Source organism: Copadichromis virginalis, linkage group LG12 (genome assembly GCF_057382275.1).
Source record: "Copadichromis virginalis isolate Kocher_CV1m ecotype Utaka linkage group LG12, C_Virginalis_male_GT1.1, whole genome shotgun sequence".
In the NCBI taxonomy this organism is placed as follows: domain Eukaryota; kingdom Metazoa; phylum Chordata; class Actinopteri; order Cichliformes; family Cichlidae; genus Copadichromis; species Copadichromis virginalis.
In genome coordinates, this window is record NC_140629.1 from 23,394,134 (window position 1) to 23,421,608 (window position 27,475).

General features: G+C 39.8%; 2 protein-coding genes across 7 annotated transcripts in view; both read left to right on the forward strand.

Moving 5' to 3' along the window:
- Window positions 1–173: 173 nt before the first annotated feature.
- On the forward strand, window positions 174–1,424 carry LOC146697075 (C2 calcium-dependent domain-containing protein 4C). The gene is given in 1 exon segment (XM_085474168.1): window positions 174–1,424. A coding segment is annotated over 1 exon segment (1,251 nt).
- Window positions 1,425–7,431: 6,007 nt separating this feature from the next.
- The window catches only part of vps13a (vacuolar protein sorting 13 homolog A), a 45,570-nt gene continuing 25,526 nt past the window's right edge, over window positions 7,432–27,475 (forward strand). For 2 of the 6 annotated variants that reach the window (XM_085475545.1, XM_085475544.1), the window contains exons 1-40: window positions 7,439–7,679; window positions 8,452–8,495; window positions 8,594–8,636; window positions 8,737–8,832; window positions 9,111–9,212; window positions 10,429–10,538; window positions 10,741–10,800; window positions 10,889–10,948; window positions 11,263–11,343; window positions 11,648–11,693; window positions 12,116–12,243; window positions 12,436–12,542; window positions 12,702–12,873; window positions 13,538–13,600; window positions 15,733–15,865; window positions 15,983–16,077; window positions 16,228–16,370; window positions 16,558–16,759; window positions 16,852–16,966; window positions 17,332–17,468; window positions 17,564–17,696; window positions 18,081–18,198; window positions 18,541–18,685; window positions 19,024–19,132; window positions 19,232–19,407; window positions 19,661–19,817; window positions 19,954–20,033; window positions 20,139–20,198; window positions 20,411–20,609; window positions 20,811–20,927; window positions 21,100–21,203; window positions 21,394–21,561; window positions 21,778–22,085; window positions 22,200–22,347; window positions 22,479–22,650; window positions 22,938–23,065; window positions 23,197–23,423; window positions 23,552–23,808; window positions 25,247–25,431; window positions 25,588–25,731. In XM_085475545.1, coding sequence (XP_085331671.1) covers window positions 7,580–7,679; window positions 8,452–8,495; window positions 8,594–8,636; window positions 8,737–8,832; window positions 9,111–9,212; window positions 10,429–10,538; window positions 10,741–10,800; window positions 10,889–10,948; window positions 11,263–11,343; window positions 11,648–11,693; window positions 12,116–12,243; window positions 12,436–12,542; window positions 12,702–12,873; window positions 13,538–13,600; window positions 15,733–15,865; window positions 15,983–16,077; window positions 16,228–16,370; window positions 16,558–16,759; window positions 16,852–16,966; window positions 17,332–17,468; window positions 17,564–17,696; window positions 18,081–18,198; window positions 18,541–18,685; window positions 19,024–19,132; window positions 19,232–19,407; window positions 19,661–19,817; window positions 19,954–20,033; window positions 20,139–20,198; window positions 20,411–20,609; window positions 20,811–20,927; window positions 21,100–21,203; window positions 21,394–21,561; window positions 21,778–22,085; window positions 22,200–22,347; window positions 22,479–22,650; window positions 22,938–23,065; window positions 23,197–23,423; window positions 23,552–23,808; window positions 25,247–25,431; window positions 25,588–25,731 — 5,172 coding nt within the window. In that variant the 5' untranslated portion in view covers window positions 7,439–7,579. Of the gene's footprint in view, window positions 7,680–8,451; window positions 8,496–8,593; window positions 8,637–8,736; window positions 8,833–9,110; window positions 9,213–10,428; window positions 10,539–10,740; window positions 10,801–10,888; window positions 10,949–11,262; window positions 11,344–11,647; window positions 11,694–12,115; window positions 12,244–12,435; window positions 12,543–12,701; window positions 12,874–13,537; window positions 13,601–15,732; window positions 15,866–15,982; window positions 16,078–16,227; window positions 16,371–16,557; window positions 16,760–16,851; window positions 16,967–17,331; window positions 17,469–17,563; window positions 17,697–18,080; window positions 18,199–18,540; window positions 18,686–19,023; window positions 19,133–19,231; window positions 19,408–19,660; window positions 19,818–19,953; window positions 20,034–20,138; window positions 20,199–20,410; window positions 20,610–20,810; window positions 20,928–21,099; window positions 21,204–21,393; window positions 21,562–21,777; window positions 22,086–22,199; window positions 22,348–22,478; window positions 22,651–22,937; window positions 23,066–23,196; window positions 23,424–23,551; window positions 23,809–25,246; window positions 25,432–25,587; window positions 25,732–27,475 lie in introns of all 6 variants that reach the window. The other 4 variants (XM_085475546.1, XM_085475541.1, XM_085475542.1 and 1 more) reach the window with 4 other exon arrangements.

The window sequence follows — 27,475 nt, forward strand, 5'->3', positions numbered from 1 at the left end:
CCAAAGGTAAGAAGAAAAAAATTATTTCACCATTTGGCAAAACTGTTTTATTTCTGAAAAGTGTGCTATTCTGTTCCAAGATTTCTATATTGGATTAAATAATACTTTACTCTTGTCACCAAAGGTGGGGAAAGGGAACTACATTCAAATCCTTAAATCAACATTAAACAGCCATGTGGGTCCTTGAGAAGATCAGGGAGAGCATGGAGAGCCTTCCTCAGGAGTTGAGTCGTTACATTGGAAAGAATGAGGAGGATACACTTTTCCCTTCAAAGGCTAGCCTCTCAAGGAATCTGCACAACAATGTCCTAACCCCAGACATGATCCCAGAGTTCTGTCTGCCTCCACGGCTTCGCAGGCAAAGCCCACTGCTAGAAGCTGAGGAAAAGCCACTGTTTGTATTCGGTCAGAACCAGATTCCTAAGAGTAGGCAGATTTCAGATACGCATGTAAAGACAAAGGATGTGAAGACAAAAAATGGTGACACATCAATGGCCTGGAAAGCTACAAAGAAGCCTTTGCCATTCTCTGCAGAGAGCTACGGCCTGGGTGGAATTTATGAGAGCCCCAACACTCGGAGGAAAGAGTCTTTGTTCCACTCAAAACGCCCTGTTTATCTGCTTGATAGAAATATGCCTACTGCAGCACCAAGACTGGCAAAAGAGACTAATCTTCCCAAGAAAACTTTATCTGGATTCCTTCCGGTGTTTTTACGCAAGAGTATGTCTGAGACAGAAAGCGAGACACCTTCTTCCAGTGACTCCTCTCCCCTCAGTTCACCTTATTGTGTCAAATCCTCCCTTTATGTCTCATCAAGCAGTGGCCGCCTTAAAGGTACAGTATCTTGCCCTTCATTAATTGACAGTAAGACGGGCAGGAGGAAGTGGAAGAGAGGGGATTTAACAGCCTCACTCAGCAGCCCATCAAGCTTAGAGGAAAACTCAGCCAACCTAACTCCACCAGCCCTCCTTCCGATGGATGCTCTGCAGTGCCAGGAAAGACTTCAGCGGGAGCATGTCCTCCCATTGCAGGGCCATGGCAGAGTGCGCCTTTCCGCTGAGCACACCAAATTCTCCGACAGGTCGTCGTCATCCTTATCCACAGTCCGAGTACGTGTGGTGTCTGTGGAAGGCCTGTGGAGTGATACTGACCGACAGACACTGAACTGTGCAGTGAGTCTGTGTCTGACTCCCGGGAAGCTGCAACAGCAGGAGAGTGCCACCATCAGGAACTGCCGGAGCCCAGTTTTCAATGAAGATTTCTACTTCACAGAGCTGAGTCAGAAAGATCTAATGGAAATGCAGCTTAGGTTGAAAGTAGTGCATAAAGCTGCAGCTGGAACTCTGAGAAGGGGGAAAGTGATGGGAGTGATCACCAAACCTCTGTCTCAGCTGCTTATTTGAAATAAACAGGCAGAAAAATAGTTTTTTGTATCACAGTATGAAAACTGCATGTGTTGTATATTACATGTGATAAAATTATGATGTCTTAAAACTATTAAAATGTTGATCTCCTCCATACCTGCTTCATGCCCTGGAGGACGGGGCTGTGGCCCCCCCACGCCCTCTAGCAGATCATTACATGAAGGAACCTTTTAAAAACAAGCGCGTTCATGCTCACAGGTGTACACACGGGTGCTCACACACACAAACGACACCCTTTTTGGCTCCTACCTCAAAGCACACTGTGCGCTGTCGATCCAACGTGCAGTGCAATAATGTTTAATATTTAGTATTTACTGTTATATTCCCATATATCATCGTGATGTTGTTTATTCTATTGCTCTCGTTTTCTTCTGCTTGTTTTCTTTTTTAATTCTCAACAGGTGAAATTAAAAAACAAAAAAAAACAGTAACATGTAATATTTAGTATCTACTGTCTATCACAACGTTTCCCAACCAGAAGCCGTGGGTGGATAAAACCATCCGCGACGCTCTGAGATCCCGCACCGCTGCCTACAACACGGGACTCACAACGGGGGACATGGACCCGTACAAAGCCGTGTCATATAACGTGCGGAGGGCGGTGAAAGAGGCGAAGCAGCGCTACGGGAGGAAACTAGAGTCACAACTCCAACAGAGTGACTCTAGGAGCCTGTGGCGGGGACTAAGGACAATAACGGACTATAAAGCACCAACAACCGGTATGACGAACACGGCCGTGACTTTGGCAGACGAGCTGAACACTTTCTATGCTCGCTTCGAGGCTGCAGCTAAGGTCTCCAACAATGCTAGTGTTAGCGGCGCTAACGGCTGCAGACAGGAAGATACTGCCAGCACCGGAAACGTGCTCGTCATCTCCGAGCATGAAGTAAGGAGAGCCTTCAAAAGAGTGAACACCAGGAAAGCAGCAGGACCAGACGGCATCCCAGGTCGTATCCTAGACTGCGCATACCAGCTAGCTCCTGTGTTCATCTCAGTCGGTGATCCCCACATGCTTCAAAGAGTCCATCATTGTTCCTGTCCCGAAGAAACCCCACCCTGCTTCTCTCAATGACTATCGCCCTGTAGCCCTCACCTCAGTAGTGATGAAGTGCTTTGAACGCCTGGTCAGAGACTTCATCATTTCTTCACTACCAGACACACTGGACCCACTACAGTTCGCTTACCGTCCAAATCGTTCCACAGACGATGCCATCTCTCATCTCCTCCACACATCACTCACTCACTTGGACACTAGAAGGGGGAATTATGTTAAAATGCTCTTCATAGACTACAGCTCTGCATTTAACACCATAATTCCCTCCACACTCACCACCAAGCTGGAGCATCTGGGACTCAGCTCATCTATGTGTCAGTGGATCTCCAACTTCCTAACTGGCAGACCACAGGCAGTAAGGATGGGCGGACATGTCTCAGCCTCCACCACTCTCAGCACTGGCGCCCCCCAGGGGTGTGTTCTGAGCCCCCTGCTGTACTCTTTGTACACATATGACTGTGTGGCCACTACCAGCTCCACCACCATCATCAAGTTTGCTGACGACACCGTCGTGGTGGGCCTGATCTCTGATAACAACGAGACGGCCTACCTGAAGGAGATTAGGAATCTGGAGAACTGGTGCCAGAGGAACAACCTCCTTCTAAACGTCAGTAAGACAAAGGAGCTGATAGTGGACTTCAGCACTAAGCAGGAGAGGAACTACCAGACCCCTGTCATCAAAGAGTGCCCAGTGGAGAGAGTGGACAGCTTCAAATACCTCGGAGTTCACATCACGCAGGACCTGTCATGGTCCTGTCACATCAACACCGTGGTGAAAAAGGCCCGACAGCGTCTCTACCACCTCAGACGCTTGAGAGACTTCCAACTGCCCTCCAAGGTGCTCAGGAACTTTTACTCCTGCACCATAGAGAGCATCCTGACGGGGAACATCTTAACCTGGTTCGGGAACAGCACCATGCAGGACAGACGAGCTCTACAGAGGGTTGTGCGGTCAGCTGAGCGCACCATCCGCACCGAGCTCCCTGACCTGCACTCAATCTACAGCAGGCGGTGCTGGACCAAGGCCAGGAAGATCGTGAAGGACCTCAGCCATCCCAACAACAGACTGTTCTCTCTGTTGAGGTCAGGAAAGCGATTCCGCTCCCTGAAGACCAACACAGAGAGACTGAGGAGGAGCTTCTTCCCGCAGGCGATACGGTCTCTCAATCACACCACCACACAGTACTGACCCACACATACAGTTCTTACACACACACTGGACATTCTGGACATTGTTTTTGCACAACACTGGTCACTATATTCTTAATTTCCGGTTAATACTTGTACAGCTGCTGTTATTGTGTATATATTTATTTATATTTAGATTTCTTCATACATTCTTATATAGTTCTATATTGTGTATTTTGTTGTACAGTTATTTTATTTTCAACTTTAATTTATATATTTTATCTTATTCCTTCCCAGTTAAATTTACCCTTCATTCTAATTTGTGTTGTGCAGTTATTTCATTTTTAACCTTAATTTATATTTTATTCCTTCTTAGTTAAATTTACCCCTTTTTAATTTTTCATATTTATTTCCTATCTTATTCATAGCCTTTTCCTTTTTTGTTTTCTTTAGGTCACGAGCAGTTGTCCAAGCATTTCACTACATATCGTACTGTGTATGACTGTGTACGTGACAAATAAAATTTGAATTTGAATTTGAATTTATCTACTGTTAGCTAGTTTATTGTGATGGTGTTGGTTTTATTATGTTGCTCTTTGTTGTTTGTTTTATCTTCTGTTTTTTTTTATCTCCATACAGGTGATCCAGGTGTTTTGTTTGTTTGTTTTTTCTTCCCCCCCTTTCTCACCATCTCTTCTCCCCTCTATTTTTCTTTCGCTCCCTCTCTTTCTTTCATTCTTTCTCCCTGTCCTATTCCCCAGTCATGTCTGTCCCATCTTTAAAAATTGAAAATAAAATAAATACATAATTATAATAAAGGTCAATCAAATGGACCAATATGGCAAGGCCATGATGATCCACTTGGTAAAGTAAATCCACTTGGCATCTTTCTTGGCCTTCAGACAACAATTCTGATGGCTAAAGATCCAAACGGGACAGGCAAAAAAACCCCAAAAAACCCCAAAAACCTATTAAAATGTGTAAAAAGGAAAATGTTGAAAAGGGAGACAACCAGTGAGCAAATATGTTAGTTAGCAATGAGCTCTTGAGCATAGTAAGGCATTTAGCTGTTAAGCAGATATTTCTCTCAGCAGAGCTTTGAGTTTAGAGCACACTTACTGTACTTTCATCAGATGGTCACAATATGTGCCTGCACTGAATGTTAATGTTGCTGTTTAAGATGTACAAATAGGCAGCTGTTTGGTAATGTTCAGCATAAAACTGTCAGCTCTTCTGTTTCTCTGCTGAACCATATCCAAATACGCTCTCTTCTGTTTATCTCTGTCATGCTACTCTATTGTACGGCCCTGTTATGCCATTTATATTAAACACTGTACTGAGTGATGAAGTCTGAACTGTAGAGGTTTGTAAATATGACTTGTGCCCAGAACTTTGAACTCAGCAGTTAGAAATCTTAGAGGATACAAATCAGACCACATAAAACCAGTCTCAGTCCCAGTCTTCCTCGTACTAATGTTTCTTCTGCTGACACAATTAAATTACCTGAATAAATCAGTTAAGTAATTCAATTTGATTCCAAAAGTGATTTCTTTTATTCATTTATTACAATTTCACATTCGTAAAGCCAAAAAAATATGACCCTTGACCTTAAAAAAAGAACTTAGAAATGTGGAAACTTAACTTAAAAAGTCAGATTTACTTCTATAATCTTACGAGCGTGAATGATACAAAATATAAAACTAAAGGAACTAGGAAAGTCTGGCTACAAGGAAACACATAACAAGAGAGCACACAGCAAGATGGGAAAATGTAGATATTAAATAATGAGGTAACGAGACACAGCGGAGACACATGGGGAACAGAGCCAAACAGAAACTGACTGAGACAGCAGGAAGCAAAACTCAACATAATGCACACAAGATGAGAGACATCGTGGGCATCATGGCGATCGTGGCTCAAGAGTTGGGAGTTTGCCTTGTAATTGGAAGGTTGCCGGTTCGAGCCCCGGCTTGGACAGTCTCGGTCGTTGTGTCCTTGGGCAAGACACTTCACCCGTTGCCTACTGGTGGTGGTCAGAGGGCCCGGTGGCACCAGCCTCGCCTCTGTCAGTGCGCCCCAGGGTGGCTATGGCTACAATGTAGCTTGCCATCACCAGTGTGTGAATGGGTGGATGACTGGATATGTAAAGCGCTTTGGGGTCCTTAAGGACTAGTAAAGCGCAATATAAATACAGGCTATTTACCATTTACCATTCAAAACAGAACAGGAAACATAACGCTGAGGCAGAGACACGGACATGTGAGCTTGATACAGACAAAAGGCTAAACAGACACAGAAACATGACTGACCAGGGGAGACAAGAATAACTTGACACAACTAAATGGGGAGACCAGACAACCACAGAGACAGAGCACAGACAGAGTTGACAGATACGAGGACACGACTGGGGGAACGTATATGTATCACAGAATCTAGTGGGCTAGCAGAATCTAAAGAAAGACTAAAATCTAAGAAACATAGACAATAAAACTCAGAAGCACTAGGAAATACCGTAAACAAAGATTTACATATAGAACCCGAATATAATACACCTCTGATACTCAAGAGTACATCATAAAGTCCAGAACCACTCAAAACAATAACAATATGTGTGGGAGCTGGATAGTGTAGTGGTAAGACTACACACCTTTGCAGTGGGAGTTGCAAGTTCTTGTATCCAGTAACATGAGTAGTATGGCTAGATCCCCCATGCTAAAACCAAGCCCTGGAGTGGCACGTCTGCAGCCTGTCTGCAGCGCGGACACAAGCATTTCACTACATGTTGTACTCTGTATGATTGTGTATGTGACAAATAAAGGTTGTTTGTTAATATCTATTGAAATTACTCAATACAAGTTAATACTGTGAAACTCATGATCCATAATTTCAAAAACAGCCATAAAGACTGAAGCAGCAGTTGCCTGAGCTCATATAATAGCAACTAAACGTTATTGCAAGCCTTCATTTGGAGTGATATCAGTTTTATCCAAAAGCTCAACAACACCTACATGAAACAGCATTAGACTTTGTTGCATGTTGGAGTCAGCGAGACTGTGAGATAAGTGAACCATTTTGAGGAAGCCAGGGAATTTCAGGCTTATGACATAGCGTTTCAAAATATCACACTGACACTCTTTCTTAAAATCTAGCATATATGTTTCGGTGGATTTTAATGCTTTTAAACACACTACTATCATGACTACACAACTAAGGTAATGGTATTATAGTTGTATAAGCACAGAGGAGTTTGGACACATTTAAACTTTTCAATTATCAAAATAATGACATTATATGTAATTATTCTGGTGTGCTGGGATGATCCTCTGATGTGCCTAGGTCAGGTTAACAGGTTAATTTTAGAGCTAGGTGCTTTGTTCTTGTAGAGGAGTCTGTCTGTGTAGCAGAACGTAGGCAAGAAGATGTAATGGGTGTGATGTAATCCATCCTTCCATTCATCCACTGTCTTGCGCTTATCCAAATCAGGGTTGCAAGTGGTAAACCCTACAAAGGTTGCTACTTTGTTTCAAGGCTAACACAGACAGACAACCATTTACACTCACATTTACACTTATTAGAACCATTTCAGGCACACGCATTAACCTCATCCCGTGTATGTCTTTGAATTGTGTAAGGAAGCCTAAATACCTGGAAAAAACCTCTAAGCATCCCATGGAAAGGCCCCAGCAAGGGTTGGATTCAGACTCCAGGACCTTCTAGGTGTAAGACAACTGTGCTGTGCAGCTCAGGTCAGTGACTACGCTACTCATAGCCAATTTCCCAAGTATGGGTGTAGTTTATTATTATCCCATTAAATAACGGCTTTGACATTTCTTAGTACTGTTTCCTGAAGTAGCTGTTACAGGTGACGTCAAGCACCGCCCACCCCCGGAAGACGTCCTAATCTGACGCTGAACCTGAACGAGTCCTCGTCGGGATGTAAACATGGTGATAGGCAGATGAGAGAAACGCCACAATGGTCTTCGAAAGCGTGGTTGTAGATGTCCTCAACCGATTTTTAGGGGACTACGTTGTCAACCTTGACAGCTCGCAGCTAAAGCTCGGCATATGGGGAGGTAACTGAACTTGTGTTTGTCATTTTACTTGGTTAGCTCGCTCTCTAAGCTAGCTAGCTAAATGCTAACGTACGCTAGCCACCAGGCGTATGACACTAACAGCTGAGGAAGCTGTTAGTGTCACTTTACGCGTCCCCAAACCAGTTTAAACTGTTCACCGTGAACGAGACAGTGCAGTCAAATGTTGACATCGAGATATATTGAAACACAGCGTTATTTCCGACTGTTCCAGTCATCTTTTTTTTTTAATTATCTTATTTGCTCCCGCAAGTCTGTTTGAGCACTGCATGCATACGAGCGTCTGGGAATCATGCATTTCGAGGTCACACCCTTTTACACAGCCAGGTTATGACTCGGTACTGTGCTTCATACTAAGTACCCACTCGTTCCAAGAAATCTTTGGCACTGTACACAAATATGAGTATTTGAAAATTGGCTTTAGCCGCTGAACCTGGATCAATTTTTAAAACTAGTAACTAAGTCAAACCATTAAGTACTTTGTTTTACCAAACTTTATCTTAATACCAGCTTCTCTAATCAACAAATGTATAAAAACGAGTTGTCTTTCATAGACTGTTTTACATGAGTAGTATGTCTATGAATAATGTGTTACGATTGATTTGAATTATTGGAGCTCTATGGTGCGAGTTGCATTAAGTCAAAAGTCCTGAAACCTCTTTAATTAGATTGAGTTTCTATATGAGCTACACTTTACCCAAATGGTAAGCCATAATGCTGTTACCATAGTAACAACGTTTTCCTGGCCCTCTAGGTGATGCTGTGCTTAATAATCTTGAAATAAAGGAAAATGCCTTGGTAAGTTGCAGTTAAGTGTGTGAGTAAACAGCATTAGTTATTACATCCTGGCATTCACAGATATGTGTTTATTTATTATTCATTGTGCTTTGTTGCAGAGCCAACTTGATATTCCTTTTAAAGTGAAGGCTGGTCATATAGGTAAGACTTACTCTTACTCTGGCTCATACTGACCATAATTGTTTAGTTTAGTACCTTTGTACAGAAGAACCTTTTCTTACTTGGGTGTTTTTGTGATTAGGGCGTCTCCAACTGAAGATACCATGGAAGAACCTATACACACAATCCGTGGAGGCCACGTTGGATGGTGTCTACCTGCTTATAGTTCCCACAGCAAGTAAGATGATTTAATATGTGCATCAAAATAAACAAATTTGATCCAAGTATTCACAGTAGGCATTGCAGTGTATAAAATGAATGAAAAACCACATTTAGTAGACACACAGTAGCTGAATATTGTTGGACACCTTTGGTAAGCTGAGTAAGCCACTTGTGTTAATATGTTTTAAAGATTCAAAAATACATTAAAATAATTTAATTCTATTAAAGTAAAAGTATTTATCAAATATAATAATACAGAAAGATGCACATTTTTTCTGGTGCTATTTCTTTCAGGCATAAAGTATGATGCAGAAAAGGAGGAGAAGCAGTTTCAGGAGGCTCGCCAGAGGGAACTACAGCGGATAGAGCAGACAAAGCTGAAGGCTGCTGAGCAAGGTCAGGGTGCATCTTTATTTTATTTTTTAAGGTTTTTTGTAAACACGTTACTATAGAAAAGCTCCTCAGTGTGTATCTGTTTGTATGGCAGTGTTTCCTGTAGGTTTTGTATGAAAACAGCCTTTGTCATGGTCAACAGGTTCTTAGAGAAAAAACTCCAAATGTTGATATTTCCTGTTGGCTCTCATCTGCTGCTCTCTGGCTGTGTAAACATAAGTCATGCGCTCCAGTGCGTGAGCCAGTGGGCAGTAGAACATTTGGTGTTGACTTTGCATAGACAAACAAGCAATATCAAAATTTATAAAATATGTCGTATAGTCACACACACAGATTTAATGTCATATGGTCATGGTTTGTATGGCTGCGAGTTCCTGTGCAGCCAGCGTTTTTCACCCTTTTTCTGTTATGTGTGGTTTAGCACTTGAGTATCACACCACTTCAGCAGTTGTCTTTCCTTGTAGTGGTAGACTGCTGTGTTGCTGTATTTTGGGACAGCCTGGTTTTGTCATTTCAACAATATACATTTGCCATTAGCTAGAAAAAATCTATCCTTGATAATTGACTTAATAATTGACCACTCATCTTGTACATGAATATCAGGGTATATTTGGGCTCTTAATTATGTCTTTGAACTGGTATTTTTCCAGATTTGTACAACATACATATTTGATGAGTTTAAAAAGAAATGGCATTCATTCCATGCCTATGATGAGTGTGTAAACTCCTCACCACAAGTATCTGCCTATCTACAAGCTATTCTTTTTATAACACTATGTCCTCTTTCAAGGTGAAAAGTGTTGTATCTTAATTTCTGCTGTAAATTTGCCATTTACAGCATGTAGGTGAAAATACAGTGTAGGTTTGTATTGTATTTCTAAATTTAAATAAAAATGTGTACTATTTTTTTTTCTTTTTTAAAACGTTTTGAGATGCAGCTTTATTAACAGCAATGTGATTCACTGACATTCTTATGTAAGCTAATATTTGCGTACATGCTAAAAAAGGAAAGGTCAGAAATAATCATTAAAATATTGAAAGTAAAATTTAGTTATCTGTAAAGTTCATCAGGCAGTCATGAGAGCTAAGGCCAGCTGAATGTCATTCCAATTATACAGAAATACACATTGAATGTGTATCGAAGGTCCTTTAGAGAAAATCTTCAGGAATTTTTGGGACCTGCTGGAGCCTCAAAACCTAAATCGTTTGCATTTTACAGAGAATCCCAAGCTTGAGAAACAGGACACTTTTACGGAAAAGCTTGTCACTCAGGTCATTAAAAACCTGCAAGTCAAGATCTCTAACATCCACGTGCGCTATGAAGATCATGTGAGTATTCAAGCTGAGTTACCATAATAATGTACAATTTTATCTATGGTCCTTCAAGTTTATACATGTTTCCACTTTAAATGAACTAAACACTGTTTCTAGAGCACTTTACAATAGAAGAACTGATTTTATTTTATTTTTTGTCTTAACCACACCATAAGGCTTAGCTCTTTATTTTCCTCCTTTTTTTTGTTAATGACAGGTAACAAATCCAAACTGCCCTTTGTCATTTGGAGTGTCACTGAAAAACCTCAGCCTTCAGGTGATGTGTCTTTCCTGTCAAATTATATGCTATTTTACATTTAGATATTAAGCTTTTAATGAACCTCACTGCTTGTTTGACCGTACAGACAGCTGACGCGAAGTGGAGACCCAGTCTTTTAGATGAGAAGTCCAAGTTTTTCTTCAAGGTAAGAAATCCAACCATGTTATCGACCTTGTTTACCACCACTGTACAGGTGGTATGGAAGGTAGGTAGGTGTTTTTAATAAAAAATACCACATACACGTTTAATAGCATTTGTTTTTGGCTTTAAAGTAGTTTTCTGAAGTTAAAGACTAACTCTTGGAAAACTTCATTGATTTTTCTTTCAGCAGTGTTATTTCCTCATAATTTTGGAGCATAAGCAAAACTTTAAGAAGTCCTTGTCAAACACTGTCAGCTTTTTTTCTTGTAATCGCAAACAGCTTCATCACTAATTGCTTTATCTTTCTTGTTTTCTCAGCTGGTACAACTAGATAACCTGTTTGCCTACTGGAATGTTAACTCAGTACTTTTCTCCAGTCACACTTCAGATCGGGCCCTGGTGAGTCACTGTATTATTAACGTATTAATATGTACTTGGAATTAGCCATCTCCTATTTTCCTGGAAGACACAATGCTAGTGTTATGTTGTGATCACACAGGGCACAGATCTTCGGTTACACAGGAGTTATGTAAAGGTGTTTCATTTAGCACTATGTCATACACATGATATAGTAGTGGGTTTCTTCCATACATTATAGTTAAATCAAAACAAAAAAGAAATCAAATATGTTAGGAGGCCAAGAAATTAGCAAAGCAAAAAAACAGTATGTAAATAAATCTTCACTTCCTCTGCGTTCTTACAGCAACATCTCCAGAGCAGCATGGATGTCCACTCCTCTCACGACTTCAGTGAGTGTCATTCTTGTGGAACTAAGTTCAAAGCACATTACATAACATCTATGAAAAATTTTGCAGACAGAAAGTGATGAAGAAATGATTTGTGATGATATGCAATGCCACTGCAGCACCAACCCCCCCCCCCCCCCCCCCCCCCCCCCCCCCCCCCCCCCCCCCCGGGTGATTCACAGAGTTTGATTCACCACCACTGAGTCACGAGACCAGATTTTCAGCACATCTCAACAGATTTTGTTTTCAGTTTCACTTTAAGGCAACAGCTTACATATTTTTGAACTGACAACATTGGTAAAGTTTTTTAAGTTCTTTATAGATAGATGCAAATTTGCAATGTGCAGCACAAAAGGTAGTGAATCCATCTTAATGCTCACATTTGCAATTCTTAAATCATCTTAATTCCTTTTGCTGTTCCACAGTTTTTCGCCCCATTTCAGCTGATGCAAAACTGCGGATGAATCCCAGGTCAGATGTGGATTTCTCCTCCCCTAAAGTGGACCTGATGGTCAATCTCAGAGAGGTGGCAGTTGAACTCAACAAAGCCCAGGTGTGTGTGTGTGTGTGTGTGTGTGATAGAGATGTTTAAACTTGTATGTGTTAAAGTTTCATTAAAATAGAATATTATAAGAAAGAGAGAGCTAAAGAGGGTTGTTAAGGATAAACTACATAAACAATGTCAGATAATAACTGCACTAGAGTACTTTGTGATGATGTAATTGCTGACTTCCTGTTATTCCAGTACATTAGCATCTTGGAGCTGCTGTGCTCAGTGGATATGATGTCACGTAATCTGCCATACAGGAAGTACAGACCCGAGGTCCATGTTCACAAGAACGCCAAAACATGGTCAGAAGACACTGTCACATATTTATCACATCATTTCCTCTGTCCTGTGTTTCTGTAATCTTTTTTCAAAAACTGGATCCCATATGTACATGTCATTTACCACATTACATTCGGTCCACTTAGTATTACAAATTGTTACATTGATTCCCTGATTTCCAGGTGGAAGTATGTGATCACAGGCGTCTTGGAGATAGATGTGAAGCCAGGTCTCCACATGTGGTCATGGCAACACATTCGCCGACACCGGCAGATGGTAAAAAGCTACAGAGAGCTCTACAAGACAAAGATCACCAGCAAGAAACCCAGCGATGAGGTTCTCAAAGACTTAGAGGTGGGGTGGAACTAAACTGAACAGGGGAGAGGGAAAAGGGAAAAACGAAATAAACAGAGAGACTATGGGACTGTTTGCCTTTCTAGTCTATGTTTTCACATTATTGTCTTAAGACTAAAACATTTGAATTATTATAATTATTATAATTTTTTATATTTCCCTGCTGCATATAAACAGTTTAGACAGGTGAAAGTTTTGAGTTTAATTTGATATACTAATATTACCAGTAATTCTGTTTTAATATACATTTCATACCTGTTGTCACTGTTATAAGACAAATGCTTGCGAAAGTTGCTTTACTTGACTGTAGTGATCATAATTGAAGGCCTATGTCAAAAGTAAAGCTAATATAATATGGAAGTAATTGATTACAATAGTATTACTTCTCAGTAGCTTTCTAAAGTGATGTCTGTCATATTTCTAGCCATAATTGCTCACAAAGATATCTAGTATTCAAGCCTACAGGGACTGATTGAAGTGCATTAGAGCTTGATGCTGAGTTTTTGAGATAGACTTGAAAATAATTGAATTTAACATCTGAAATTAAATGTGTTCTCAAGTTCTTCTCTATTTTTATTAGTATCATATTTCCCCAAAAATAGAACTGTAGTAATTATAGAATCTAGTGAAAGCTCTAATCGATTTCTTTTGTGTTTATTCTTAGAAGCCCGAGAAGACTTTGGATATTTTTAACATCACTTTGGCCAGACAGCAGGCTGAAGTGGAGGTAAGCTTTTTGTATCACATAACTGAGAGAACTTCAATAAGCTTAGACACCTTGTGTCTGATTTATGAATTGATCAAACTGTAATGGCTGGATCACATTTTGCGCTTTGTCTTGTGATCTCAAGTTGTTGCACAAATCCATAAAAAAGGACAACAATTTGAGATTCATTGGAACTATGCACAGTACAGTGCCTCTCAGCAACTTGGTGCTGGCGTATGTTTGTTCCAGCAAGCCAAAAGGCCAAATTAGGCACATAATCGATAATTATACAGTAAGCAAAGGAATGTAGGGGGTTGAGGATTAGGCTGCCATGGTTCCAGAAGGTGCAGCACTGTGCCGTTAACTGTAAATTTACATATTCTGCACAATTTCTCTTATATTTCATTTCATTTATTTATTTATAAAGCACATTTAATAACAACAGGGAGTTGATCAAAGTGCTGTACAAAATAACAATTAAACAATGACATTAACAACAACAACAGGTAAGAAAATTAAAAGAAAATTAGGATAAAAGAATTGGCAACTCTCATACAGTTTCGAAAGCCAGAGTAAAAAAATGTGTTTTAAGATGCGATTTAAAAAGAGTAACAGTTGGGGCCTTTCTAATGTGGAGAGGTAGATCATTCCACATTTTTGGTGCCACAACCGCAAATGCCCGATCTCCTCTGAACCATCCTAGACTTATGTAAGGTAATGAGTAGATGATCACTTGATCGAAGGGCTCTAGAGGGCGTATAAAGTTGCAAAAGGTCAGACAAATAGTCCGGTGCCTGGCCATTTAGCACTTTATAAGTCAAAAGTAAGATTTTGAATTTAATTCTAAAACGCACTGGAAGCCAATGAAGGGAAGCAAGCACCGGAGTAATATGTTGGTGTTTCTTCACACGAGTCAAAAGGCGAGTTGCAGCATTCTGTACAAGTTGGAGCTGAGCCAAGCTGGACTGACTGACACCCACATATAGTGAATTGCAGTAATCCAGTTGAGATAAAACAAACGCATGAATTGCTCGTTCCAAGTTTTTAAAAGATAAAAAAGATCTCACTTTGGATAGGAGCCTTAATTTAAAAAAGGACCGCTGGACAACTGAATTAATTTGTTTCTCAAATGTAAGTTTGTTATCCAAGAAAACCCCCAGGTTTTTTACATGCGTTTTAACAGCACATGTTAGGTTACATAAGTCCAAATCTGGCGCATTGAAATTACAGCTTGGTCCAAAAATAATTACCTCAGTTTTATCCTCATTGAAGGTAAGAAAATTTGAGGCCATTCAGGTTTTAATTTCGTCAAGACATTTGACTAGCGATTCCATGGGCGTGGAGGTGTTTCTATTAAACCGAAGATTAATCTGGGTGTCGTCGGCATAAGAGTGAAAGCAGATGTTATGCTTCCTAAAGATCAGGCCTAGGGGCAAAATATAGATTGAAAAAAGAATTGGGCCTAATACGGAACCCTGCGGGACACCACAAGTAAAAGGAGCTGGGGAAGAAATAAAATCATCAAGGCTCACGGAAAAAGTCCTCTCGGAGAGGTACGACCTAAACCATTCCAAGGGGATACCTTTGATACCACATTGCTCCAAACGGGAGATCAGAATGCTGTGGTCAACAGTATCAAAGGCTGCAGTTAAGTCTAAGAGCAGGAGCACAGCTGGGTCTCCTGAGTCAGTGATTAATAAAATATCATTAAGTATTTTTAGGAGGGCAGTTTCTGTGCTGTGGTGGGTTTTGAAGCCTGACTGGAACTTCTCAAAAATATTATGACTATTTAGAAAGGTTTGGAGCTGCTCAAATACAATCCTTTCTAGAATTTTTGACAGAAACGGAAGCTTGGAAACAGGTCTAAAATTAGCAAGAACAGAAGAATCAAGGTTCGGTTTATTGGCTGCACTACAGCGTGCTTGTATCCAGTTGGTACTACTCCAGAACTGAGACTACTATTAAAAATAGTTAAAATGTCAGGACCGACTACCTTAATAATCTTTTTTAGAAAATGGGTTGGGCCTCCATCTGAGGGATAAATGATGCTAACAGATCATTTGTGGGCTGGTCAGGTTTTTTTCCTTGCCATCTTTCCTCAGAAAAGTGAAAAGGGGGAAGCATTTGACATTTTGTTTCGTCTCCTTCTTTAGGCAAGTAAAGCAGGCCTGCGTATTTACCGTCCTGGGATGAAGATGGAGGAAGAAGAGTCTCAGGGTTGGATCAGCTGGATGTGGAACTGGGGGGCACAGCCTGATACAGAAAGAAAAGAAGTTAAGACTGGAGGTAGGTTACAGATAGACATGTACATGTGGAATGTCTTTGTAGTAACAGCCTGTAATATTAGCTTTTTTACTCCTCCTATGTCCGTTCCATTTATTCTTCTTACCATCTCTGTGTCAGGGTTTGATGAGCTGTTAACCCCTGCTGAGAAAGCCAAACTCTACACTGCCATTGGATACAGCGAGACTGCTGCTAATCCCAACCTGCCAAAGGATGTGAGTCACTTTCCCCCACGACACCCCCTCAATTACTAATAATACACTTCCACTTGGTTATCTGTCGCACAGAAGCAAATATTACAATTGTAAAAAAAAAACAAGTATTCTGTTACTTTATCTTTATACTCTTTGTGTCATATCTTTAAGTTTGAGAACATGAAGGTCAACTTCCACATGGAGAAACTGTCCGTGTCAATTAATGATGACAAGGACAAAAACGAGATCATCAGGCTGACTGTGGGAGAGCTGTACTCCACACTCACACAGAGACCTGGAGCACAAGCCATCAAGTTTGTTCCAGCCTTCTAAAACAAAATAACAACTTTGTAGCTGGTCTTTTTTCTCCACAAGGGTAGATACTTGATAACACTAGCGTGTGTGTGTGTGTGTGTGTGTGTGTGTGTGTGTGTGTGTGTGTGTGTGTGTGTGTGTGTGTGTGTGTTGTTTGTTTGTTTTGTTTTTTTCTTTTCTTCCCAGAATCACAGCCAAGCTTACTTTGTTTGAGGTCACTGGCCTCACCAATAAGCAACCTCCACCAATTCTCCTTTCATCAAGGAAGGCAGCCATAGGAGCAGGGACCCCACTGCTTTGTATCCTGTTTGAGACCAACCCCCTGGACGAGAGCGCTAACCAGCGGCTTCACGTAGAATCACAACCCTTGGAAATCATCTATGATGCTGTGAGTGGTTCACTGAGTGTGAATGAGCAGCAAAAATAAAAACCCTCAAAAGCAGTACATATATACATATTTGACTCTGTGTGTCTGTGTAGATAACTGTGAACAGCATATCAGCGTTCTTCAGGCCTCCTGATGACATGCAGCTGGATGAGCTCACGAATGCAACCCTGATGAAACTGGAGCAGTTTAGAGACCGCACAGCCACTGGTGAGTTTAAGATAAACTGCAGATATCTGCTATCATGATTAATCTTCTAGGATCTCTAAGGACGTCTTTGATGGGCGAATGTTTACATTCCTTGTTTAGTCTTCCTGTTTATGTTCTTGAAAGTGATTGTTTCCTGAGGGCTTTGGAAGATTTTTCAAGGTTTTTTTTTTCATTATTGAAGTTTTCTCCTTATTAGAACTTTTAGGTGAATTTGCCATTTAAACATTACTTAAATTAATAGAATCTCAGGGTTCATTAAACAAAACCACACATTTAGTTAATTTTATGAATCCCACAACAATAAGATTCACCCACCTTTGGAGACAAAACTACTATTGATAACCTATTAACATTTTATATTTCAGGTTTACTGTATGTGATTGAAACACAGAAGGTTCTCGACCTGAAGGTGAACTTGATGGCCTCCTACGTGATCATTCCACAGACCGGTTTTTACAATGGCACTCAGAACATCTTGCTGTTGGATCTTGGTCATTTCAAGGTGGGGAAGTGTCAAATGTGAATAAAGATTGACTGCAGGCTGGAAATCCAAGGTAACTTACCAATATATGCCTTCATGTTTCTGTGGTTTTACAGATGTCCAGTCAAAGCAGGAAACATCTACCTCAGCTGTGTGTGAGTTCCAGCAACATTGAGGACATCATGTCCAGAGCTTACGATAGCTTTGATGTACAACTTGAAAGCCTACAGTTTCTTTATAGCAAACCAGGTACACACACATACACAACACAGTTGTAACACATTTTTGACTGATACACATAATGTTGATTGATGAGGTGTTGTTTTTATTCTAACTACTGTTTAAAAATCACTAAGCTTAGGCTTTGTTTGTATTGATAGGTTTTACACAGCAAAAAAAGTCATACAGACAGCATTGAGGAAATGTCTTTATGAAAGTGATTGGCACTTGTAGCTCTAATGGCTTTACTATGTCTTAGCAAAAAAATATTCCATTGATTTCAGGTATTGTGTCCTGGAAGGGATATTGCTAAACTTACACATTGATCCAACAGACATATTTCTTGTTTTTACTCTGCCTCTGTTTGGACTCAGTAAAAATAAATAATAATAAAACTTTATCTTTATGTGATAGATGGTAACTGGAAAAAGGCCCGCAAACAGAAACAGTCACCCCTCCACATCCTAGAGCCAGTGGATCTAAAGGTGGTTTTTAGCAGGGCAATGATCAACAAAGACTCCCGCATGCCAAAGTAAGTATGTTTCTGGTTGACAGTCAACTGATGGTTAAATGAAATCTTTGTACGAAAATCTGAACTTACTCTTAACCCTTTTCTTTGGAGAAATTAATACTTTTCTTTCCCCCCCTCCCCCCTGAAAAGTTTCACTGTAAAAAAAAGAAAAGAGAAAAGACAGGAAAAAAAAGTGCAGTATTGAAGACGGATTCTAACACTAGTAAATATTCATAAATATAGTGCGGGTTCAGATACACAACTTAAAATATTTATCTTGTAAGGACCAGAGCTAAGAGTATTACGTAAGCTTAAGTTTCAGGTTGTAAGTTTTGTTTGCATCTTTGTGTATGTGTTTTATAGATATAAGATGTCTGGAGAGCTTCCTCTGTTGTCTCTTCGTATTTCTGATGTAAAACTTCGAAGTGTTCTGGAGCTGGTGGACAGTATCCCGCTGCCTGAAAGCAAACCTGCTACACGTGGCAATGCTCCATCATCAACTCCAAAGGTAAGATCAGAGGGTTATGGAGATGGTCCTCTCTGGATTTCACTAAAATTTGGCAACAGTTGGGTGAACTGAATTATGATGATCGCTGCTATGAATGAGAAGGAAGCCTCAGCTGAGATGGTTCATTTTTTCCCCAATTTAAAAAAAAAAAAAAAAAGCAAAACAAGCAAACAAAAGAAAAACATCTCAAATTTGAAGGCTTGAGGGTTTTGCATTGAATGAATATACAAATAGTTGAATATTGAGGTGGAATTGCCGGACTAGTAAAAGTAAAGATAGATTTTATTACTAACACTGTTAATACAACTGTTTTTATTTATTTTCTTTTTTTTTTTTAGCCTAGGCAGTCTTTCACCCCTCATCTCACTCCCAGAAAACCTCTGAACTTTGATCAACGCTCTTCTCTCATTTTTGAGTCATGTGAGACCATCAGCATCACCTCATTAGGTAAGACACAGTTTTGTTTTGGTCCTACTGCTAAATATCTTTAAAAATCCTGTGTGTATTCCTACCACAGATTGTGTTTATTTTTTAATTATATCCCAGGGTCAGAGGAGGATCTGTTCTATGATGCGCCCAGCTCTCCCATCGGGGAGAAACCATTTTTTCCAGACAATCCCATGCCGCTGCGCTATGTCGATGCAAGCAAAAGAAAAAGTCTCATCAAGGAAGACGCACAAAAGAACATGACTGACTTCTTTATGACATTTGAGATCAGTGAGGTACAAAAATATTTTTTTCCCTTTCTGCACAATTAAACATAGTTATTAAATTCTGTAAGAATTATTTTTATTTAACCTTGTTATCAGTCATTTTAGTTATTTCTGTGTGAGATAAAAAGAAAAAGAAAATTCAAACTCTGCCTTTTCTCTTTAGCATTCCTCAGTTAAATTTCTCCACCTCCTTTTATTTTTGTGACCACCTTTATCATCATCTTTCCCATTTTTCCATCGTCTCTCTGTCTTCTTTGTCCAGTTTTCTGTTCAGCTCTGTCGTTTGTCTGGAAGTATGGAGGTTACGGTGCTCCACTTAGATATAGAGGGTCTGGGCACTGAGCTGAAGCTGCGCACCTTTGACATGACGTCTAATACCTACTTGCGAGAGATCTGCCTCAAGTGTCCTGAATACATGGGTCAGTAGATACCAGCAACGCCTTAATTTTTGTTAAACATTTGATGATTACAGTTATCCTAATAAAAATGTGCAAATCATCAGGGCAGTCTTTGCTTAATTTTTTATTAGGCATGTTTTGTTTTTTCCTTGCACAGATTCTGAAGACAAGCAAGTACAGCTGATCACTACACTGGACAACAAAGAAGTCGACCTGCTCACTCTGGAGTATATCAAAGTAATATGGGATACGTTACGTGAAAACATTTCAGAATATTTTCTATAAATATTTTAAAACTGTGGAAAATCACCTTAATTTTAAAGATTGGATGAATTTTTCTAGGCTGACAAGAATGGTCCCGACTTCAAGTCTCAATATAATAACACTGAGCAGCTCATCAAGGTGAGGGAAATGTTAATAACCTAGCAATAATATTTATTTTATTTACTTAATGTTCCCATTTTGTTATTTATAGCATGATGTTATTTAGGGCATGCTGAGAGATGATGAAATAGGCCACAGTTAACAGCAGTGTTTCTTCTACAGTAATTATTAATAATGGGTAGAAGAATCAAAATATCATTTCAGACAAAAAGGTTAATTTTCTTCATCAGGTGACCTTTTCATCACTGGATGTTCACCTCCATACGGAGGCTCTCCTCAATACCATGAACTTCCTCAGTAAGCTCCTTCCTGAATCTAATAAGAAGGAAGGACAGCAGGAGGAGCTTCCCACTATCCCTGAGGAAGACGATGCTGAAGCAGAGAAGGAGGAAGAGAAAAAGGAGGAAACTGCTGTAACCAAGAAAAAACGTAACTGATATTATCTGCACGCTGTTATTGTCTCACCATTTATGAGAACGTTGTACTACTAGAGCAGATATTTCACAGTTAATGAAACAGATTTTCAGAGCAGTATCAAAGGTTAAATGTTACACTGGAAATACATTTCCTTTTTTTGCAGCTGTTCACAGGTAATGTCTTTATTTCTTGTCCTTCACCTTTTTCCCCCAGCTTCAAAAAGGTCAAAATTTGCAGATGTGGTTAATCTGCATATCAAAACTGATCTCCGCTGCCTTAAAGTTTTCATTCGAGGACAGAAGGCCAGGATCTCAGAGATCAGTATTGAAGGTATGAAAGAAAGAGTTTTCTGTGTACTAGGTACTCTGGCAGTGCTTTCAATAGGATTTATTAATTGTTTATTATTTCTGCTATACTCTGCTGTATATAGAGTTTTCTAATGAACTTTTTCTAGTCAAATCTTCAATTCATTGTACAACTTGGGGCTTTCGTAATTGTCTAGGTCTGGTTTCCGAGGTCCTGATGAGGAAGAAGGGGATGGAGGTTTCGGCCAAATTGAAGAACATTGTGATTCTGGACTGTAACAAAGAAGCTTTTTACAAAAAGGTACCGACTGCTAGTGCTTATGAATGTTTACCATTGTACTTAAAAAAAACCACAAAAGAAATGGTCATTGTTTCCCGCATTGATGTTTCTGGTCTTCATTTGTTATGTTTTTGTTTTGTGTCACTTGCTGATCATGTGGCACAGGCAAATCTGAATAACAACTTTTTCTGTGCCACTCTGTTTTTTCTAGGCTGTGTCCATAGCAGATAAGGAAGTGTTTCACTTCCACATGGTAAACTATACAGATGCGACTGAAGGAGATGCCTATCTGGACATGTCTAACGTTGACACTACTGTTACACTAAGTGTGGGCTGCATTCAGGTCATCTTCCTCAACAAGTTTCTCTCATCTATACTGGTAAGAATCACGTTTCTGGGCAGAATTAATCTGTTGCTCTTATCAATTTTTATCACATGTAAAACTGAAGTGGTGTTTTAATTTATTAGATAAGGTAATAATAAAATTATAATTATAAATATAATTATTTACGTTACCTCTGTATATTTCTGCATTCCAACTTGATCTTATTAATTTTTCTCCAAAAATATTTTTCCCCACCCCATCTCCTTACAGGAGTTTGTCAATAACTTCCAGGAGGCTAAAGAGGCACTAACTGAGGTAACAGTTCAGGCTGCAGAAAAAGCAGCATCAGGCGTGAAAGAACTGGCTGAACGGACCACTCGGATCGCTCTTGATGTCCACTTCAATGCACCCATCATCTTCCTCCCCCAGTCCTCCTCTTCATCAAATGGCATTGTAGCTGACCTTGGTCTGCTTTCTATCAAAAATCGTTTTGCCAAGCAACCCTGTAAATCAGATGCCAGCATCCCACCTGTTGTGGATATAATGACTGTGAGACTGACTGACCTTAAGATGTTCAGGTCAGTTTCTGTGGGAGGTATTATTTAAAAAATATGCATGCTTGTGTTTGTGATTGATTAGAATTTGCAGTATTCCGACAGACCTTTGTAAATCTATGTTTTTGTTCCTTTCAGAGCCAAATTTAAAAATGAACGTTTTGAAGAAGAGATCCAACTGCTGAAGCCAGTGAGCCTAGACTTGGAAATCCGTAGAAATCTATCTTCCAGCTGGTACCACGAAATACCTGACATAGATATTGGGGTCCATCTAAAGCCCATGAGTGTAAGTATATATATATTCATATATCTTACCTGTTTGTTTGTTTTTTGATTTTTAATCCCACGATTGTGTAGAGGCTTATATTGAGAATTAAAAATAGTTTTATCAAAATCATCTCTCTATGTTCCCAACAGCTGCTCCTATGCCAGAATGACATGATCATTGTCCTGAGGACTCTGAATGAGAACCTGTCAGAGAAGTCTGATGCTGGTCCACCTCCAGCTGCTCTGCCTGCCACTGACCCGTCCTCTGACTCTGTATCCAACAAAGACTCCCAGGAGTCTGGCACCACTGGACCACCCAGCAGTAAGTTGTTGTTGTTGTATATGGTTATGTTTGATATGGTTATGTGTGTTTGGTAGAGCTTTAAATATAGACATATGATTTAACAGCCTGGTCAGATAACTTTTTACCAAAAAAAACAACAGAAAACAAAAAACAGATGAATTGTTGTTTGACAGGGCATACTTACACAAAACTATGTAGCTAATGAAATCTGAAACATGTTCTCCTTAATTAGTGCACAATTCTGACTAAAATCCAGTAGCTTGTCTTTTAATCCGAACTCTGCGCTCTGATTATGCTGTTAATAGGTAACACAGTGGTGACAGCTGCTGTTGTAGAGACACAGAAAAACAGCAAGCTGAGAAAGAACACACTGAAACTAAACTTCAAGTTTGACTCACTGACTGTGGTTCTGTACAGCTCCAATGAGGATAAGGTAATGCCAAGTCTGTTACATATGTACAAACATACACAAGTCATAACTACATCATAGAATTAGACTTGTCAGTCTGTATTTTGTGAGGCACGTTTAGTAAAGAAAGTCTGTGTAATTTCTGTTTTTAATAGCAGTTAGAACCACAACGTGAGCTGTCAGGCCCACATCATGACCAGTCACACCCACAACATGAGCCGTCAGACCCACATGATGAGCAGCTGAAGCTAGCAGAATTTACTCTGGGCACCATCTCCACCTCTGTCCACATGTACTCCGACAGCTCCATGAAGGCCTCAGTACAACTTGCTGAATGCCTTCTAGACGACAAGAGGCCAAAAGCCAAAAGTATCACCCCAAGGTACGGCTACCACTTATAAAGCTAGTGACACACACAAAAAAGCCATGTCTTGACGGATCAGTGTAAAGTAAATTATTTTATTGTGTTCACTCTTTTTTTTCTCATAGTCCTATTTTGTTTTTCTCTAGGATGATGGCAATGTGTCCTGGTGCAGAACAGAACAACATGGTGGAAGTGAGCTATCGTCAAACCCGTGAAGGCACCACTTTAGATACAGTGGTGCAGGATGTGTATCTATGTGCCAGCATGGAATTTCTGCTCACGGTGGCCGATATCTTCCTTAAGGCCACCCAGCAGGGTTTTGCCCAAGTGCCACAACCCAAGAACAGTACTGGTGCTGGCGATAAGAAGAACATTAACTCATCGGTCACATCTAAAGAGTCTGGTGAGTTGACTTTATCAGTTTTAATGTTTTAATCTAGTTAACCGAAATCATGTCAGTTCTCTTAATCGACAAGCTTAAACTGCCAAATTATTCCCATCTTTGTTTTGCCTTATGTTTATAAAACTTTCATTTTTGACTATTTCATTACAATACAACATTTTATAGATGCTTTAAGATAATATAGATGTTATATACATTTATATAGTGAGTCTAGATTATGAGTTTTGTGATTATCAAGTAGGGCTGCTCAATTAATCGAATTTTAATCACGATTACGATCTGGGCTTTCAACGATCATTAAAAATGACTGAGCCGATTATTAGCCCCTCCCTCATTTATCCGCGACACCTTAAAGGCCGGTCCGTGAAAATATTGTCGGCCATAAACCGGTCCGTGGCGCAAAAAAGGTTGGAGACCGCTGATTAAGAGGACCCGAGGGAAGCTCGGAAAGCTAAGCAGAAGTTATTTGGAGAGTGACTGCCGTTGGTTGAAAAGAGAGTTTAAAAAAAAAAACTTCAGTGGTGTTGCACACCATTTTATATTATTTTTTAAAGTCATTGTTAACCCTTTAAAGCCGGTCAGAGCTGCATGCTCCGTTTTGCGTAACTATTGTTAAATCCCTGTAGAACCTGAACCGTGTAAGCTAGCGCAATAATTTGTTTTGCATATGAAACCGGAGGAGTTGTACTTACATCTTATGCCATCAGCTTGTCCTCGGTCACGGTTTCGTTCCACATATAGCTTTGCAAAAATTGCATAAAAAGCGCTTGCAGGAACAAAAACATAATATTCCAGAAACACGCTTTGCCGTTCCTATCAGCTGTTCGTAACACTTCCCACAGTGAAATGATGCACATGCTGTTTTCTTTGCAAATTTGCATCATAGGATTGTTTTTTGTTTTTCCTGCAGTATATAAAAATTGCTGTATCTCCGAAATAAAACTATGAAGACACTCAAAATAAATTTCCTGTGGTGGGAAACTATTTTTTGCAACTTTATTGTATTTAAAGTTTTGAGGGATAAACCTCTTAAATTTCTCCAAGTAGAAATATATATGTAAACAAAACAAAAGCGATTTTCAATTTTTTTTGTAGTTTATTGCACTTTTTTGCAATTTATGTAATTACTATGGACTTAATGCATACATATTATTAAAATATGGGCTATAACAGTTGTATTGATGTATAGCAACTTGAAATGCTCCCACAAATGGCACTACAGCATGTAAAAAAATAATATAAGCTCTGGTGGACTTGGTTCTATAGTAGGTCTTAAAGGGTTAAATAAATATCGTCAAATAACCGTGATCTCAATTTCAGTGAAAATAATCGTGATTATCATTTTTGCCATAATCGAGCAGCCCTATTATCAAGTTAAACTGGCGTATTCTAATTATTTAACGTGAAGTTTTACTCTAATGCTCTCTGTGCCTCCCAGCTACAGCTACAGCCACGGTAACAAAGACTGAAATGAATGTTGTGGTGCGAAACCCAGAGATTGTATTTGTAGCTGACCTGACTCGTGATGACGCCCCAGCTCTGGTGATGACCACATATTGTGAACTAGTAATGAAAAATGGTGGTGAAGGATCACGGACGACTGCTGTTATCAAGGACCTCAAGGTTTATATTTGGAATGTATTGTGGTAGTCAGAATTGCATGTTCAAAGAATTCAAAATTATGTATCCAGAGGAAAATGTTAATATTCCTTAACACATATTTAAAATTAAATATGATTAGGTTGGGTTTTTTTTTTAAACTGATCACTTTTGTTGTAGGTTGTTGCCTGTCCATTCTTAAGACAAAAGAGGAGAAACAATGTGACTACAGTGCTTCAGCCATGTGAGGTGTACTTCGAAAGTACTCAGTCTCCAACCTCCCCTCAGGCTATGGAGGTCACCATCAACGCTCTCTCACTTAAGGTATTTGTTTTGTTAATATTACATGTGGCCGCATATTTTGTTCTTCAAATTGAAATGATTGTGTTTTTGTTGCAGTTCCAGCTTCTTTGTTGTTAGCAAATGAAAGCCTTTTTTTTTAAATTTGAACTTTTTGGGGTTAAACCACTGCCTTGTATGCATGCTTAATTAAATGAGACAGAAAGTCAATCCCTACATCTGGTTACAGCAGTGTGTTACCTTGGAAATACAGTTTTTTGATAAAAAAACGTTTCAGACTTTTGTTTCCTTGTAATGGATATAATAAGGGGGCATATTATTGTTGCTCTAACAGGACTGTATCTGCACGTGTTGATAAAAATTGTATCAAATGAAAGCAAATTTTAAAAGCAAGAAATTTATTTCTGTCGGGCAGAAACGCTTAACTTTAAGTAGCTTGCCCTACTACGCAGTCATTAGTTAAATATCTGGCGTAGCAACATGTCTCAACATCCAGTATGGGCTAGCTAGCTTAATTCTCAATAGACAGGAGTGTTTAGCTAACTTCTCCATCACTGGCGCAAGCTGGGTTTTTTTTTTTGTTTTGTTTTGTTTTTTCCGCCTAATCCTGAACCTAAGTCTTCATCATAGGCCACAATGTCATGCCACTTAGCCATACAGCAATGTGTTTGGTGTGATTTGTCATTCCTGTAGGACCTGGGGCCCGTTCTTCGTACGTCGCTTACTACATCCAAGATCAAATGACACATCCAAGATCAAATCATCGCGCTAACCGTGAGCTCGCTAATCCGGTTCCCCGAACACACCTGCTGTTGACGATTACTACAGCTGGACGCAGTAATGTGACATCACTGGGTGTCGTAAAAGGGGATACGCATCGATAGTAGAAACATTGATCGGCAACCCTCTGATTGGTCGGCGAAAATGTCGAAGGAGCGCGCTCGGCTCGGTATTTTTCGGCAGCAGAGCAAGAACTCCTGAGTGAGGGATTTCAGGAGTTTCAGAGTTTAATCAGAACGCAAGGGAACACTGCAAAGGCTGCAAAAGCAAGGAGCGAGGGCTGGCAGAAAGTTGCTGACAAATTAAACTCGTAAGTAATTTAATAATATAATATATTGGATTTATATAGCGCTTTTCAAGGCACCCAAAGCGCTTTACAATGCCACTATTCATTCACTCTCACATTCACACACTGGTGGAGGCAGCTACGGTTGTAGCCACAGCTGCCCTGGGGCAGACTGACAGAAGCGAGGCTGCCATATCGCGCCATCGGCCCCTCTGGCCAACACCAGTAGGCAGTAGGGTAGATTTATCATATCACACTATATTATCCAATATTATATTACATTATATTATATTGTTATATTATATCCTCTTTCACATTAGAGCCACAACAGGACCCACTAGAACATGGGAACAAGTAAAAGTGAAATATAAGAATATTCGACAGAATGGTAATATTTATCACTTATATTGCTTTTAGTCTCTTGGAAAGAGACCCTGAAATAATCTGTTTGTTTGTTTATAACAGCAACCAAGAAAAGGGCAGAGCAAAAAAAGACAGGTGGTGGTCCTGCACCCCCTCGTCAACAAGTTGGTTAAGTAAATAATATCCTCACGGGAAAATCGATATCTCTCAATGAGCACACTGTCGCGCTGAGCTAAAGGATCCTGTCTGTCCCGCAATATATGCTGAATTCTGAGGACTCTCCTTATCAATCTTGCACCTTCCGCAATGGGCTGCTCGCGTAAACGGACAGGACATGGC